Here is a 14,655-nt window from a genome sequence, read left to right on the forward strand (position 1 = left end):
GCCTATTCCCTCCCCTCCCTCTCCCCACCACACCTGAACCAGTTTGTAATTAATGGATGTTAAATCAACCATCTACATCAGTAATTATATTCTGAAATAAGGCAAGCTTAATTTAAGGGAATTAGAATACTCTAATAAGTAAACTGAGAATTTTTTTATACTCTGGTGTTTCGGTCCATTGGGCACTGAAATTTTTTTTATAAAACAGCTGGTAGAGGGCATTGCTCGATTTGTAGAGCCATTAACGTCAACTGTAAAGGAATGCTAACTATTGTGTGAAGAGGGTTTGTTGCCAACAGACCGAAATCTCACGACTGTAGACCTATACTGTATATAATTGATTGGTTTTAAGTACGTTGATTATAAGAATATTTTAAATTATTTGTATAAAAGAAGCCAGATGATATTGTAATAGCCTGTCTATAAGTATCATTGTGAACAACTGTATTCATATTGAGGATTCCATTTTTGACTTTTCATAGACTGAAGCCGTGGAGTTGCCATAATTGAGGGACCAGTCGATACAGACATGGAATCAAAATTTTCCAAGAAGAACACACAGGAAAAAGTGAAGGAGAAGGTTATTACCTACTGCTCTAAAGAGCAATGGAAGTCACGGTTTCCTTTCGTCACTTGGCTGCCAAAGTATCAAAAAGACTGGATCATTAGCGACGTCATCGCTGGATTGACTGTCGGCCTGACGGTACTCCCTCAAGGTTTAGCCTATGCCAACATCGCTAAACTGCCAATTCAGGTGAACTATTTACTTGTTTGTATTTTGGGCTCCCCTTAGGTATAAAAAACAATATTTTTGTCAAAAAAGGCTTACCCTAAATTTTCAGGAATTTGGTCTGCTGGGCCTGGACAAACATATGACAACCACATTTTAAGCTGTTTAACAAACTAGCATTTTGGGGCCTCAAACTACATGCAAATAAAGCAGTACTTTTTTCACTTAGTAATACCATGGAGGTATTATTAAGAAGGAGATCACTTGAAAAATCATACGCGCACGCAGCGCTATGCAAATGAACTAAGCACAAAGCTGCCGCAGCACGTATAGGACGTTTGCGCGATGCCTTGGAAGTCTAATGTGTTCCCCGCCACCAAATGCGCAGCTGGCTTAGATTACCAAAAAATTAAACATGGCGAAATAGAGAGCATGTTCTTTTCTCATTGCGCACTACTTACAGTCAATCACTGTGGCTACGCAATCATTTCCACAATGAAGCTATTACATTGATCTTTCAAGAAATACCAAACATAATAATGTTTTCTAAGAAAAAGACTTTCGAATTTAATAAAAATCATTTACATCAGCTTTAAAAGTATGGTGTATTTCAACTTGAATTTCCATAAATTGGATAAAACTCAATAATTTTAATTTTAACAGATATTAATTAAGAAATGATGGAAGATTATAATAAACTAAGTCATCTTAGGGTTAACGAGGGTTAACTATTTGAAAATTCATTCCAAAATCAGAGTAATTTTCAGTTTTATGCTGCCTTAGCTTTATAGTCGACCAATCGATTTTTAGACAAAATTATAATGAACACGAAAGTAATTTTAACAGAAATATTTTACGGAATCTGTTCCTGAAATATACACATAATAACATACTAAAAGTCCAAAAAAATCCAATCATGGGAACATTGTTCATTATAAAGATATTTAATGGGTTAAAATCAAACGCTTTATTGCGTACACAACTGCGCTGCTGAAGCGTATAAACGCATGTTGTTGCCAAGTTTTTGCTAACAAAAAAACATGAATTATAGGGTAATACGCCCCCGCGCGTGATCCAAAGGCGGGGAACACATTGGTTTGTCGCGTCAAAGGGATCTGTTGCCGAGTGATCTCCTTCCCAATCATACCTCCATGGTAACACAGTAGCTAGTTTTTAGGATATTTTATGATTGATTTTGTCTTTTGGTGTTATTATTTCTTTGAAAATGTTAACTGTTCATTATGTGTCTGATATATTATTTATAATAATCTGAGTTTTTCCTCTTCAGACTATAATGTTCGCCATTTATTTTGTTTCGTTTTTTTTTAAACGAAAGAATTACAAAACTGAAAGCTTATTGTAAGCAAATATGCTAACTCAGCTGCCCTATGATTTTCATTGTATTGCTGTACTGTTTGCTTCTGTCATAGAGAGGATCATTTGTATTGTATCAATTACAAATTTGACTGGGGCCTCCTAGGAAATAATATGCAAGGGGTGAAATATAGCATATTATTATCATAGAAGACTCATCCTAAACATCTATATTCTAAATATAATATATATTATATAATAGGGGCATAGATATTAACATTCCATTACAGATAGTAAGTAGCTACTGTAATGCATTGTTAAAAAAACATGCATTAATATTCTCTACCATTTAAACTTGAGACCAGGTTTATTGTTTGGTTGCTCTATAAGTCAATGCAAATTTTTAAAAAAAAACACTTCCATCTTCAACACTGTTCCATCTTTTACTGTTTCGTTTCCATTCTTTCTGTTGCTTGAGTTTAAAACTAATTTCAGTATCATCATTACCATTTTAAGGATCAAATATTTAAATAATATATAATTTTTAATAGAATTTAAAGTCATCACATTATAATATGTAAATGATAGGCAAAAACCCATTAGGGTATAGTATTTGATTTATCTTGCCTGTTATTTCTATTAAGCAATTAGTTTAGTTGTACTCCATTTTCTAGTTAGAAATTGTTGCATAGGGATTGAAATATTTCTCTGACCCTCATACAATTTTCCATGTATTAATTCAAACCCAAGTTAAACAACTTAAATTATTACTTATTAATTATTATATTTTACAGATAATTATGTGTATAATTGTATTTGTTCTATTTATAGTATGGTCTGTACTCAGCTGCTCTCGGCGGTTTTATCTACTGTCTTCTGGGGATGTCCCGTGACATAACTATAGGGCCGACTGCCATTATGTCACTTTTGGTCAGTGGCTACGGTGTTGCTTTGGCGGATGACCCAGAGACAAATGACCCGACGTATGCCATCCTTCTAGCTTTCTTCTGCGGATTCATTCAGATCATGATGGGCATATTCCATCTTGGTAATTATCTGAGAATTTTTTATTTTCTATTATACATTCTAAAGAGTATTTTTTTAAAAACACTTATTTAAAAATATCGATTTAACAAGACTAAACTTCTGTCATTAAAAGAAATTTATTTAAATTTTAAACATACATTCTAATTAATATGCATTAATATTAATATTGATAACATTTCATCTGTTTTACATTTAATATTGAACAATTTCCTTTACACCAAAAACTATTTACACTAAAAAGTAGGCATGTGGTTTTGCTTAAAGGAAATTGTTCAATAATAATAATAATAATAATAATAATAATAATAATATCTCGAAAGGCAATAAAGCATGATAATAAAATGGAAAAGGTCGCAATTAAACAAGCTCTGAGCTTTAGCCTTTAGAATTGTTTAAGCCAAGAGACCTAATTTGTTTGAATTCATTGCTTAGTAGTACAAGGGAGAATGTACAACGTATTGATCGTTAATTCCCAGCTGAATGGCAACACAGCTGTTCTATTTATTTCTATTGATCATTTTCAACATGCAGTTTAGTATACAATTCTTGTTTGATTTATAAAAATCTATATCTTTCACTAGACTGATCTTATTCCTGTCTTTATCGACTTCTTGTAATCTCCGGTGTGGCACGCAATATGATTGGTCTCACATTCACGTTCATGACAAAATCATGACAATAACAAATTTTAAATTTCGAAAGTCAAATCACTGCAAAATTTTGTATTAATAGCGTAAATATTTTTACAGATATTGATGCAATTATAAAATGGGTATATTTTTGGAACTCAGAGTTCATTTTTGTTCATCAGAGTTCAGTTTATTTTTTCAGTCCAAGTTCTGTTCTGTCTCGGGGCTAAATGTCAGGGGGAGGGGGGGCAAGTAGCCTGCTGCCTTTGGCAACATCCACAGGAATTTCATGCATAATGCAAATTTCGGACTGCAAAATTATCTGAATTCTTCTGCATCATTTGTGTAAGACATAGTCGCAGGCATGGATCCATGGGAGTGGGGGGGGGGACACAGGGGAATGTGCCCTTCCCCCCACCCGTTTTGCCACTAAATTCTAAAACTTCAATGCATATCAATGTTATGCATTGAAGTAAGTGCTACTCACTTACTTATTATGAAAATGTTGTCTCCCTATTCAAAAAATTCTTGATCCACCCCTGAGTCACCCTTCTATTGGGTAATAGCTAGCAACACAACTTCAGTCGATTTTAATTTTCTATTGAATTTTTATGTGTGTTTTTCTCATAAAATAAATCTGCCATTCTACCAAAAAAAAAATTTGATTTTTGTAGATCCAAAAGATCTATTATTTCTACATTAATGTTCTTCTGGAAAAATGTTTTTTAATACCTGTGAATATACTGTACATGTTTTGATTACTTTTTACATTGAGTGCCATAAATAGGGAGCAATCTTATTCAATGCCTAATTAAAAGGATTCTCACATTTTTTTCCATTCTATTTTAGGTTTTGTGACAAACTTTATTTCATCGGTTGTGATATCAGGTTTCACGTCAGCTGCTGCTATCACTATCGGGTTTGGGCAGTTGAAGAATATCTTTGGTGTCAAAATGGCGTCAGAATCATTTTTCCATGATTTTAAGGAATTAATTAAAGTTATTAAATACACAAGGTTAGTGAATACTAAATATTAATCAATTAAACATTCATATCAAAAATTATTTGTATTAATATCAGCATAGCACAGTTCCATAAAACTGAAGGTAACTACTGAGCGTATATATTTTACTTTGAAATGTTTTTTTAGAAAGTTGTTTTTTATAATTTATTATATGGATAATCTCATTTGCCATATACAAGGTTAAAAAAAAATAAATTGTTTGTTTGCCCTTTTAAAAAAAATTATAACTAGGGTGGAAAAAGTTTTTCTTATATTTTTTAAATTTTTTTTTTACAAAATTATCCACAGTTGACATTTTGCAATGAATATAGGCATAGAATAGCAATATCTTACATCATACAACAATTGTAGACAACGTTGTTGACCATCGAGCAAAAAATATAGATCAATTCACGTTATTTTTCATTTGTAAAGAAAAAAGCTAAAAAACCCCATTTTTTTAGGTTTTTTTTTGTTTTTGTTTTTCCGCCCCTATATTTTTCAGTGAGTTAGGGGTGGGTTGATGAGGGCAAACAAGCAATTTTTTTTTGGCCTAATGCTATGCTAACAACTATTTGCTGCTTTCATATTGATCTATAAAAAGTATTACCATTCACATTCTCGTATCTTCCAATCAATAACAATTACATTTCATATTCGGAAGTAATAATTAGACCAATAAAGTTTTTTACGATGAGGAAACAGAACACTTGGAAATAATTATATGCAATAAAATTACCAGTGTTGGGGAGTTTTAAAAGGTTTGTTAAAAAACGAGTAGGTACAGGATATTGTTGTGAGATAAATACAGGTGGGATATAAAGTTTTATTTAAGCAAATGAAATACAGGATATAATAAAATAATATTGAGTAGTTAAAGTACACAATTATAAACTACAATTAAGAACATGTGCACAATTTTGAATGCCAAATAAAAAATATTATTCTAGCACTTATCCTGACTTGATGATGACCTATGAAAGTACTCGTACAATATTTTATTCTGAGGCACATACATAAACTTGTATGTATATATACGCACACACGCACATACACACACATGTATATATATTATATAATAAATTTAAACCTGATATAATAAAATAATATTGAGCAGTTAAAATACACAATTATAAACACAAGTTTATGGCAATTGAGTACACGTGTATTTGAAAGCCAAATTTATTTTAATACACTTAACCTAATTATGGATTATGGATGATAATCATGACTGATATTAATAAATATTTATTGTAAATACTTTCGCACAGTACATATTTTATTTTTAAATATTTATTCTTCCTTAATGATAGCATACTACTCTAAAAAATCAATAATTCTGTCTTAAATTTGGTGTATGTCGAAATGGATTCAATATTGTTTCATTTCTTTCACTAGAAAATGGGACACACTTTTAGGTGTCAGTTGCATGGTGGTCCTGGCAATATTAAGAGTAAGTAATCAGTTTAAAGACATTTAATTTTCCATTTTATTATGGCTTAATTGACCTTAGATGCAATAGAAATCATGTCAATTGTCATCCTTTCAATCAAGTCATATAGTACTGAACTTTAAATCATCCATATACTCAAACTTTAAACCAAATGATTTTTTTTTTGCCACTGTCAATTATCATTTCTAGTTTTCATTGCTTCTCCTTTAACCAGTGTTGCAAACAATATAGCGATCGACAGACAAAAAATCTGCAGGGTACGACGATGTCAACCCAAAAGAAAGTGTTGCTGAAAATCATGTGGTTATTTGGAACTGGTGAGAAGCTTGCTTCATTTTCAAACTCCATTTTTTATGGTGGGGGAGAGGGAGGGAAAGAGGGAAGGTTTATTGTGAATCCAATGAGGTATAGAATTAACTGTATAGAATATAAGTCTGATGTTAGAGTGTTGAAAGGTGATGAGAATGAGAAAATATGCTTGAATTGAATTGCTGACTGGGATCCTTACCTATGACCCTTAGTTCATTTTTCTGGGATGATATTTTGATAGGGGTCAAAAGTGTAAATATTTCTTGCCACAACAAGGTTTCTTTAGGGTTTAATATGGTACAAATATGGTACATATGGTTAATACAGAACTACAATCACAATTAACTTTAGTTTGTTCATTAAATTAGTACTTTTAGTACCACAACCACAAGTGGCATCCAAAAACAGGGAGTCAGTGCTTGTCAGATGAAGAGGAGAGGTGAGAGGGGGAGTGGGGAATGGCTATGTGGACTAGGGGGAAATGAAAACACTAGACCCTGGGATTGGAATGCATGTATCTTAAACACCATGCTACAACTACACTCACATTTCATGCTTTCGTTCATTAAAATAGAATAATACCTGCCATATTGCCAAGTGCTCTTCATAATTATTGCGTGTAGAAACATGTTTGGTGTATTCATAAAGTGCGTGTATATTAAGGTTTAATAATCAACAATGAAATTTGCCTTGTATTACTTTTGCACCTTCTATAATTTGCATAAATTTTTGAAAGCTCTGCATGTTTTGTTTCAACAGGCATAGATTTGAAAATTTGATATATGCGCATTCTCATAACATTATGCTTTTTAACAGCTCGTAATGCAGTTGTTGTGATGTTAACCTGCGGGATCGCGTATGCATTGAAAGTAAACGGAATGACCACAGTGTTCACGCTTACTGGTAATATGACAGCAGGCATCCCACCGCTCAGAGTACCGGATTTCCGTGCTCCGAATATTTTAGAGGTAAAAACCAATCTTGTGATTTCAAACCATTCTTGCACACCCTATGTTGTTGACAATGATATGGTAAAATATAGCGAGGTTCTCTACAATCATTGAGGGCTGTATATCTTGTCATAAAAAGTAAAAGTTATGGCCAACATGGCTTTGCCAATGGGGGTGGGGAGAGGGACATATGGTGGTAGAGAGGAGAAATGGGCGTGGTGCATGGGAGTATCATGAAATTTTTTTCTGCCAGGATTGATCCCAGAACTTTTGAATTGATGACTAGGTCATAAAACCAAATATCTGTTTATAATTGTTGACCTATTTGTCCAAAAGAATGTAGAATTCATATTTTTTTCAAATTAAAAAAAAAATTATTTGACATTTGGTGGTTAATAATTCAGTGGAAGAATGTGACATCCAGTGATAATATATACAGTCAGCAACCAGGGTTGACCTGCTATTGGTACAATACTATAAACAGTCACAGCAAGTGACACTCTATATACGAAAATGCATGGGCTTCTTTTGTATAGTGTTTATACTTTGTAAATAATAGATAAAGTTAGGTTGAATACATGTAAACTCTTCTAAATCACTTGGAATTGAACATTGTCAATAAGGTTCTCTAATTGATATTTTCCAAGAAGCTTTATGCCTATCAACAGCTAAGCTCTGTGATAGTCTTTGACTCAGGTTTAAGGAGGTTTGGTGCAGTGGGAACGGTTTGGTTTCCCAACCTTGAGGTCTGGGTTTCAATTTCTCGCTGTGCATTTCACTTGTGTCCTTGATCAAGCCACTTTATCTGCATTGCTTCTCTCCAGTAATATGGGTACCTGGTAGGGTTTGCCTGCTTCAGGACAGATTACCAGCAACAACACTTAAAAAGTATGTGCACCAATGACCAGGGAAAAGGATTGCACTTTATAACCTCAAGGAAGAGGTGTATTATAAATGCCCATAGTAGTACCAATTATACTAGAAGACACTACAATTCTAGGCTAGAATTCTTACAAGCTATTCCACTGCTAAAATTCACAGAGAAGTATCCATTCCTGTCCTTGCCATTTATTTAGCTTCAACATTGGGCATTGTTTAAATCCATTCAAGATTTTAATACTCTTATGATATATTCATACTGCTTTGCATTGAAGTACCAAATCTCACTTGAAGTTGAGATTGTGTCTATTCTTTGCACTTCCAATTGTTTGAGAATAGAAGACTAAATCTTACCACTGTTGTCTATAATTGTTCACAGGTGCTTAACTCTGGAATAATACTTATCCCACTCATAGGCTTTCTTGAAAATGTTGCCATTGCTAAAGGATTTGGTAAGTACTAGTATTAAGCTATGCCCTATACACACAGTTGCATATTTTCACCAAACTTTTAAAGAGCAAATTTACATATGCAAATGATCCGTACAAATCTAACACCAGAAGCCATTTTGAAAATTTAAAATTGTTTTTTTTTTTTAGGTCGTAAAGGGAATTATAAAGTAGATTCAAACCAAGAACTTATTGCTGTTGGTAAGCTACTTGTCAATGTTTTCACTCTTAATTTACATGGTTATAAAGAGCTGAACCTATTCCAGACATGGAAATTTTAAAAATGGTCACACAATAGTCATAGAATTCTCCCAGAGCCAGTAGTGGTATCCCTTACAAAAAAAAAAAGTCCTATAGGATGCTATAGGAATCTTGTAGGATCTTATAGGATCCTATAGGATTCCTATAGGACCTGTATAGAGTTATGGTCTGTGTCCTAGGACTGAGATAGCCTATGAACCAAGAAAAGAAGCAATTTAAATAAAAATAATGAATGCTTAATTTCATCAAATTAATGGGATAGGTTAAGAAAGTAAAATAAAATAAATTGTGAGTCAATTTACATTCGATATACTTTATAAAAATGTAATATAATTTGTGTGACAGAAGGTGCACAGGAACCATTGAAAATTAACAAATAAATGTTGAAACAGATTTGCCTCCATGTCCAGCCTCGTGCTGAATCATCTCAGCATCTACCGGTACCCTAGTGTTGAACCACCATTGCATCCGTATGGTTTAGAAATTTTGTTTTTATTCTTCTAGGTGCTTGTAATCTTGGAGGGTCATTCTTGTCATCGTATCCAATTACTGGCAGTTTCTCAAGGTAGGATTGGATACATTTGGCAACCATGTAGTTTCTGTCCATGCTAAATGTATCTGTTTTTTGAACTCAGATTTGTACTGGGAAACTTATCATCATGTATTATTAGCTATTATATATACCTCATACATAGATTCTAGGCATCTGCTTGGTTAAGAAGCGGGGCAATAGAAGGTACTATTCTCCTCAAAAAGTATTATTCCCCTCAAAAATAGTACTTTTTTGACCTGTAGCGATGTGCAATCTCTAGGCCCCACATAACATCACTCTCTGACTGTAAAGGGGACTGCGACCACTACGACGAAAGAGATTGGACCTTAATCGCGCCACGGATCAGCAAGTAGACATAAATAAGGCCATTCCACAAAATTGTAAATTTTGAAGGCTGATTCCTCAAATACTATTCTTTAAACAGGTGTATGTTTAAATTCCTGTAACTTCCCAACAAACATCGGATTTAAATGATTCTTTCACAATTTTGTAACATTCGTTTTACTGTTTAACCATGTATTAGTAACTAAAAATTGATTTTTTTTTTTTTGCGAGGAGTGACTGGTTTGGCTTGTCTTTGCCACATTTGGATTGGACTTCTTTTGGTCAAACTAACCATATATCTGTTTGACCATAATACTCACAACATTCGCTTTGAAATTTCCCATCTATACAGTGGCAGCACCAGCGGGGGGAAGGGGGATTAAGCCCCCCCCCAGACAGGTCAACTCACCCGCCGGACAGTGCTCGTCGGGCAGTCAGACCATAAAACATATAAAAATAGGCCCACACCAAGCCAACACATGTCTTAACACATGTCTGTCACAGTCTGAGAGTGCCATTTTCGGCCATCCAGAGGTTGATATTCTTAAAAAAAATCTCATTTGGGAGGGGGAACCTCCTCTCAACCCCTTCCTCTAGCTCGAGCCTACAAGCTCAAGTCCCCCCTGTCGGAATTTAGCCCCCCCCCCAGAAAATATATCCTAGAGCCGCCACTGCATCTATACCTCCATAATGAAGTCTTGGAAGTGTACTGTATGAAAGCATGAACAAAAATGATTTGAACAGGATTTGAACCTAGTACTGTGGTTTAGAAAGACAAGCACCTTAACTACCAAGTGACATGCTTACTATTGTACAGTCAAAAAATGAAATTTTTTTTGTTTTCAATTTTTCAAATCTTCTGATTGAATTTTCAGTCTTAGCAAACACATTCGATAAAATAATATGTTTTTACATTTTCCAGGTCAGCCATTAATTGTCAAAGTGGTGTACGATCACCGTTAGCTGGTATTATTACAGGATCGTTGGTGTTGATCTCGCTTGCATGCTTGACGCCACTGTTCCAGTATATTCCAAAAGCATCACTAGCAGCAGTAATTATATACTCCGTCATCTTTATGGTTGATTACAAAATTGTCCCCAACTTATGGCGGGTGCGAAGTACGTACTTTAATTTATATTTAATTCAACCTCTCATTATGTATTATATGTTAATTTATTGTTGTATGTTTGTTTAAAAAATATGAATTACTTTTTCTAATAATATATATTTTTTTATATTCTTTTTTTATATTCTTTTACAGAGATGGATCTTGTGACCCTATTCACGACATTCTTCTTGTCACTGCTGTTGGGTGTAGAATATGGAACTTTGATTGGCATTGGTGTAGACCTTTTAATATTACTTGGTCCAATTTCTCGTCCTGGCGCTAAGGTATTGTTTATAATTACATAGTGATTGATTAATTAATTACTTATTAACTGATGGAGTGATCCAGATTGAATGATTAATTGGTTGATTGGTTGAATTTGATGAAGTATCACACATTCTCTTATATTTCAGACACATAAAGTCGGTAATGTGACAGTGATACAGTTGGAACGAGGTTTGAACTATCCCGCCCTCAACAAGGTTGAGAACTTACTAGACGAACATGTCATGTTTATGGGCGGTGTAAACTCTGTCATCTTTGATTTTACTCATGTTGCTGACACAGATTATTCCGTCATAGAGGTGTGATATTGTTTATATTTTTGGTTTTCCCAATTGCTATTGAAAATAAAGTTTTTTATAAAGTATTTCTTTCAATAGATTAACCCAAACAAAGAATTGATAATTTACAAATAATGCTAGGGTAGTAGGGATGTAGTTATGGTGGGCAGGGCCACCCAGCCATTTCCGCTCAGTCTAAAGCTAATTTCATGGCCTTCCACCCACCCTTATTAACCCACTTTTCCATCCTTAAAATCCACTCATATTATTTAGAGTTTACCAATGTTATCACCCACCCACCCTTGAAATGTGTGTCACCCACCCACCCGTAATTTTCTACAGCTAGAACCCTGAGCTAGGGACATTCCTCCACTAAGTTGAAAGTGACAATCATACCTCCGCCTTAACCAAACTATATACATCTCTGTGATATCGAGTATGGTCTGAGTGACCCGCATATCTCAGCCTTATGATTATCATCCTTGTCTTGATGTCATTATTATCTGTCATCATAATCATTAAAATTATCATCATTATTGTTATTTTCATTAGTACATTTGTACTTTCCATTGTCATTACAGGGTCTGCAAAATGTCTTAAATGACTGCAAATTGTTAAATGTTCAGGTTGCATTTGCTTGTGTGAGGGTAAGTACCATAAATAATCTCTTTTCTAATTAACTGAACATTCAGTCAATAAATTGTCATTTCTATTTGCCAATTGGGAAAGTTGTCTTCACTTCTTTAGAAATGTCTTTCATATTCCAAACTGAAAATTACTGCCAAAAACAAAAGGAATGACAAGTATTCTTTATAAGGAAATTCCTGTCTCTTTACTAGTTTTTCTTCTTTTTTCAACACACAGCAAAAAGTGAACATAAAACTGTCCAGAAGCAATATTCCCAACTATGAAAAATTCATGTTTAAGACTGTAGAGGACGCCCTGAATGAGTTTTCTGATAATGATCTTGTGCCGGAAGAAGATGAGGAGGAGACAGTAATGGGAGGAGATGGGGATTCTGATAGATATAATAAAGTACCAGAGAAGATGGTAGTTGAAATAGAAACTTAGGAATTCAATCATATTTAAATTATTTGAGAATCTAATTTATAAACATTAATATCATTCTAACACGGTTTGGAAATCTTGTATATAAATAATTGCTGCAATAATATATTTATAGAAGTGTATTTGTGGTTGTAATGTACTGGTAATTAGGTGAACTTAAAAAATGTAAAATTTCCCTTTCTTTGTTGATGTCTAAAATGCTATCAGGGTTTTTTTTGGTGCCATATGTTCTAGTCCACCTGTACATTCCTGATCTGAGGTGCCACTTGTTATTGTCCAACCTGTTAGCCACCTGTACATTCCTCATCCCGGGTGTCATTCAAGTGCTGTTTACTGGCTCTGATCTTACACGGCAACTAATGGTTAGCCGGATCCTGCTAACCGTTAGCTGCCGTGTGTCCATATGAGAAGATCCCGATCCGGATACCAAGAATATGAAGATCGAATAACTGGCCAGTAAGAAACTGGAAATTGTTCTAGTCCACCTGTACATTCCTGATCTGAGGTGCCACTTGTTATTGTCCAACCTGTTAGCCACCTGTACATTCCTTATCCCGGGTGTCATTCAAGTGCTGTTTACTGGCTCTGTTCTTACACAGCAACTAATGGTTAGCCGGATCCTGCTAACCGTTAGCTGCCGTGCGTCCATACGAGAAGATCCCGATCCGGATACCAAGAATATGAAGATCGAATAACTGGCCAGTAAGAAACTGGAAATTTTAAACGTGTACGTTTGAGTAGTTGATGATAGAAACGCGCTCAACGTGCTAACCGATAGTGCTTGCTAACCATTAGCGGTATCTGGATACCGCTAATGGTTAGCGCTAACCGATTGGCTGTTCTCACACAGGTGCTAACGATTAGCTCCCGATCCAGATACTAGGTCTCTCGTTTGAACCAGGCTTTTATTGTCCAACCTGTTAGCCACCTGTACATTCCTCATTCCAGGTGTCATTCAAGTGCTGTTTACTATATATTTGAATATCTACATTCCTTATGGCAATTGTTTTAAACTACATTCCTTTATGTAAGGTTCAGATACTTACCCCACCTGCGTGTATAGTACCTTGGTACATTAACATCCTCTTAACAAGTAATCTTTTCCCACCTCTATTTAATATATTAATATAATCTTAAGTGTTTTTTATTAACTATTTATATGATTGATATGAATAAGTAGGTACTAATCATTCAATGTAATAATTGTTTTTAAAAAGCATTAACTTACATCCTTCATTTAAATTATTCTAACATTTTAAAAATTACATGTGCTAATTTTAATTATTAATATTTTGAACTTTCATATAAACAATATAAACTAAGAAGGTCTTGTACTAAAAACACATTCCACAGTAAATGAAGACAGAAAATAATGAAACAAAATAATAGTGATAATAATTCATTATATTTTAGTTTTTTATTTGAATTTTTTTGTAAAAAAAATCTTGATAGATTGAAGTGTGAACTTTAAGAGTCATAATCTTGCAGCTGTTGCATTTGTATTTCAGTATGAAATTGCTGCGTTTGCAGTTCTACGAAAAATAACTTTTCATATTCTGTACTTTTGGATTTACAATGTCATGCATATTAATACAATGCAAAAAAGGTTTATGAAGGAATGTAAATTATTTCTTAAAAACATTGTTATAAACAATTTTTATTATGTTTCTTTAATTGGTTCTTTTCTATGCAATGTTCTTTTTTTTTCAATTAAATTATATAGAAATATTGTTATAATTATTTCTATTGTGTGTTTACTTAACTTATATGTACTTTTCTACAGTACAGTACGGTATGTATTTAAAGTGATGAAATAATATGCATACTGTGTGTATACATAAAACTGTGTAAAAAAAAAAATGTATAATACAGTGCAATTTCTTAGTGTGTGGTGTCTTCTGATCAGGGTAATCTTATTTAACTGTAATACTATTTATATGCACATATATACAGAGGCGGATCCAGAGATTTCCAAAATGGGACCCTGAAAACACACGCTTACCTATGTTATAAT

General features: G+C 33.8%; 2 protein-coding genes across 3 annotated transcripts in view; one reads left to right on the forward strand and one right to left on the reverse strand.

Moving 5' to 3' along the window:
• Window positions 1-13,159, forward strand: part of LOC117100624 (sodium-independent sulfate anion transporter-like) — a 16,902-nt gene extending 3,743 nt beyond the window's left edge. For both annotated transcript variants that reach the window (XM_033240418.1, XM_033240419.1), the window contains exons 2-15: window positions 483-754; window positions 2,876-3,092; window positions 4,570-4,735; window positions 6,122-6,176; window positions 6,391-6,493; window positions 7,302-7,453; window positions 8,694-8,766; window positions 8,914-8,964; window positions 9,529-9,589; window positions 10,824-11,020; window positions 11,164-11,294; window positions 11,424-11,594; window positions 12,155-12,220; window positions 12,438-13,159. In XM_033240418.1, coding sequence (XP_033096309.1) covers window positions 530-754; window positions 2,876-3,092; window positions 4,570-4,735; window positions 6,122-6,176; window positions 6,391-6,493; window positions 7,302-7,453; window positions 8,694-8,766; window positions 8,914-8,964; window positions 9,529-9,589; window positions 10,824-11,020; window positions 11,164-11,294; window positions 11,424-11,594; window positions 12,155-12,220; window positions 12,438-12,644 — 1,875 coding nt within the window. In that variant the 5' untranslated portion in view covers window positions 483-529 and the 3' untranslated portion in view covers window positions 12,645-13,159. The remainder of the gene's footprint in view (window positions 1-482; window positions 755-2,875; window positions 3,093-4,569; window positions 4,736-6,121; window positions 6,177-6,390; window positions 6,494-7,301; window positions 7,454-8,693; window positions 8,767-8,913; window positions 8,965-9,528; window positions 9,590-10,823; window positions 11,021-11,163; window positions 11,295-11,423; window positions 11,595-12,154; window positions 12,221-12,437) is intronic.
• Window positions 13,160-13,727: 568 nt separating this feature from the next.
• LOC117100605 (ADP-ribosylation factor-like protein 16) overlaps window positions 13,728-14,655 on the reverse strand; it is a 4,892-nt gene continuing 3,964 nt past the window's right edge. Inside the window, exon 6 of the mRNA XM_033240389.1 lies at window positions 13,728-13,751. Coding sequence (XP_033096280.1) covers window positions 13,728-13,751 — 24 coding nt within the window. The remainder of the gene's footprint in view (window positions 13,752-14,655) is intronic.

Source organism: Anneissia japonica, unplaced genomic scaffold (genome assembly GCF_011630105.1).
Source record: "Anneissia japonica isolate Jap-2015-1 unplaced genomic scaffold, ASM1163010v1 scaffold287584_len476085_cov161, whole genome shotgun sequence".
In the NCBI taxonomy this organism is placed as follows: Eukaryota; Metazoa; Echinodermata; class Crinoidea; order Comatulida; family Comatulidae; genus Anneissia; species Anneissia japonica.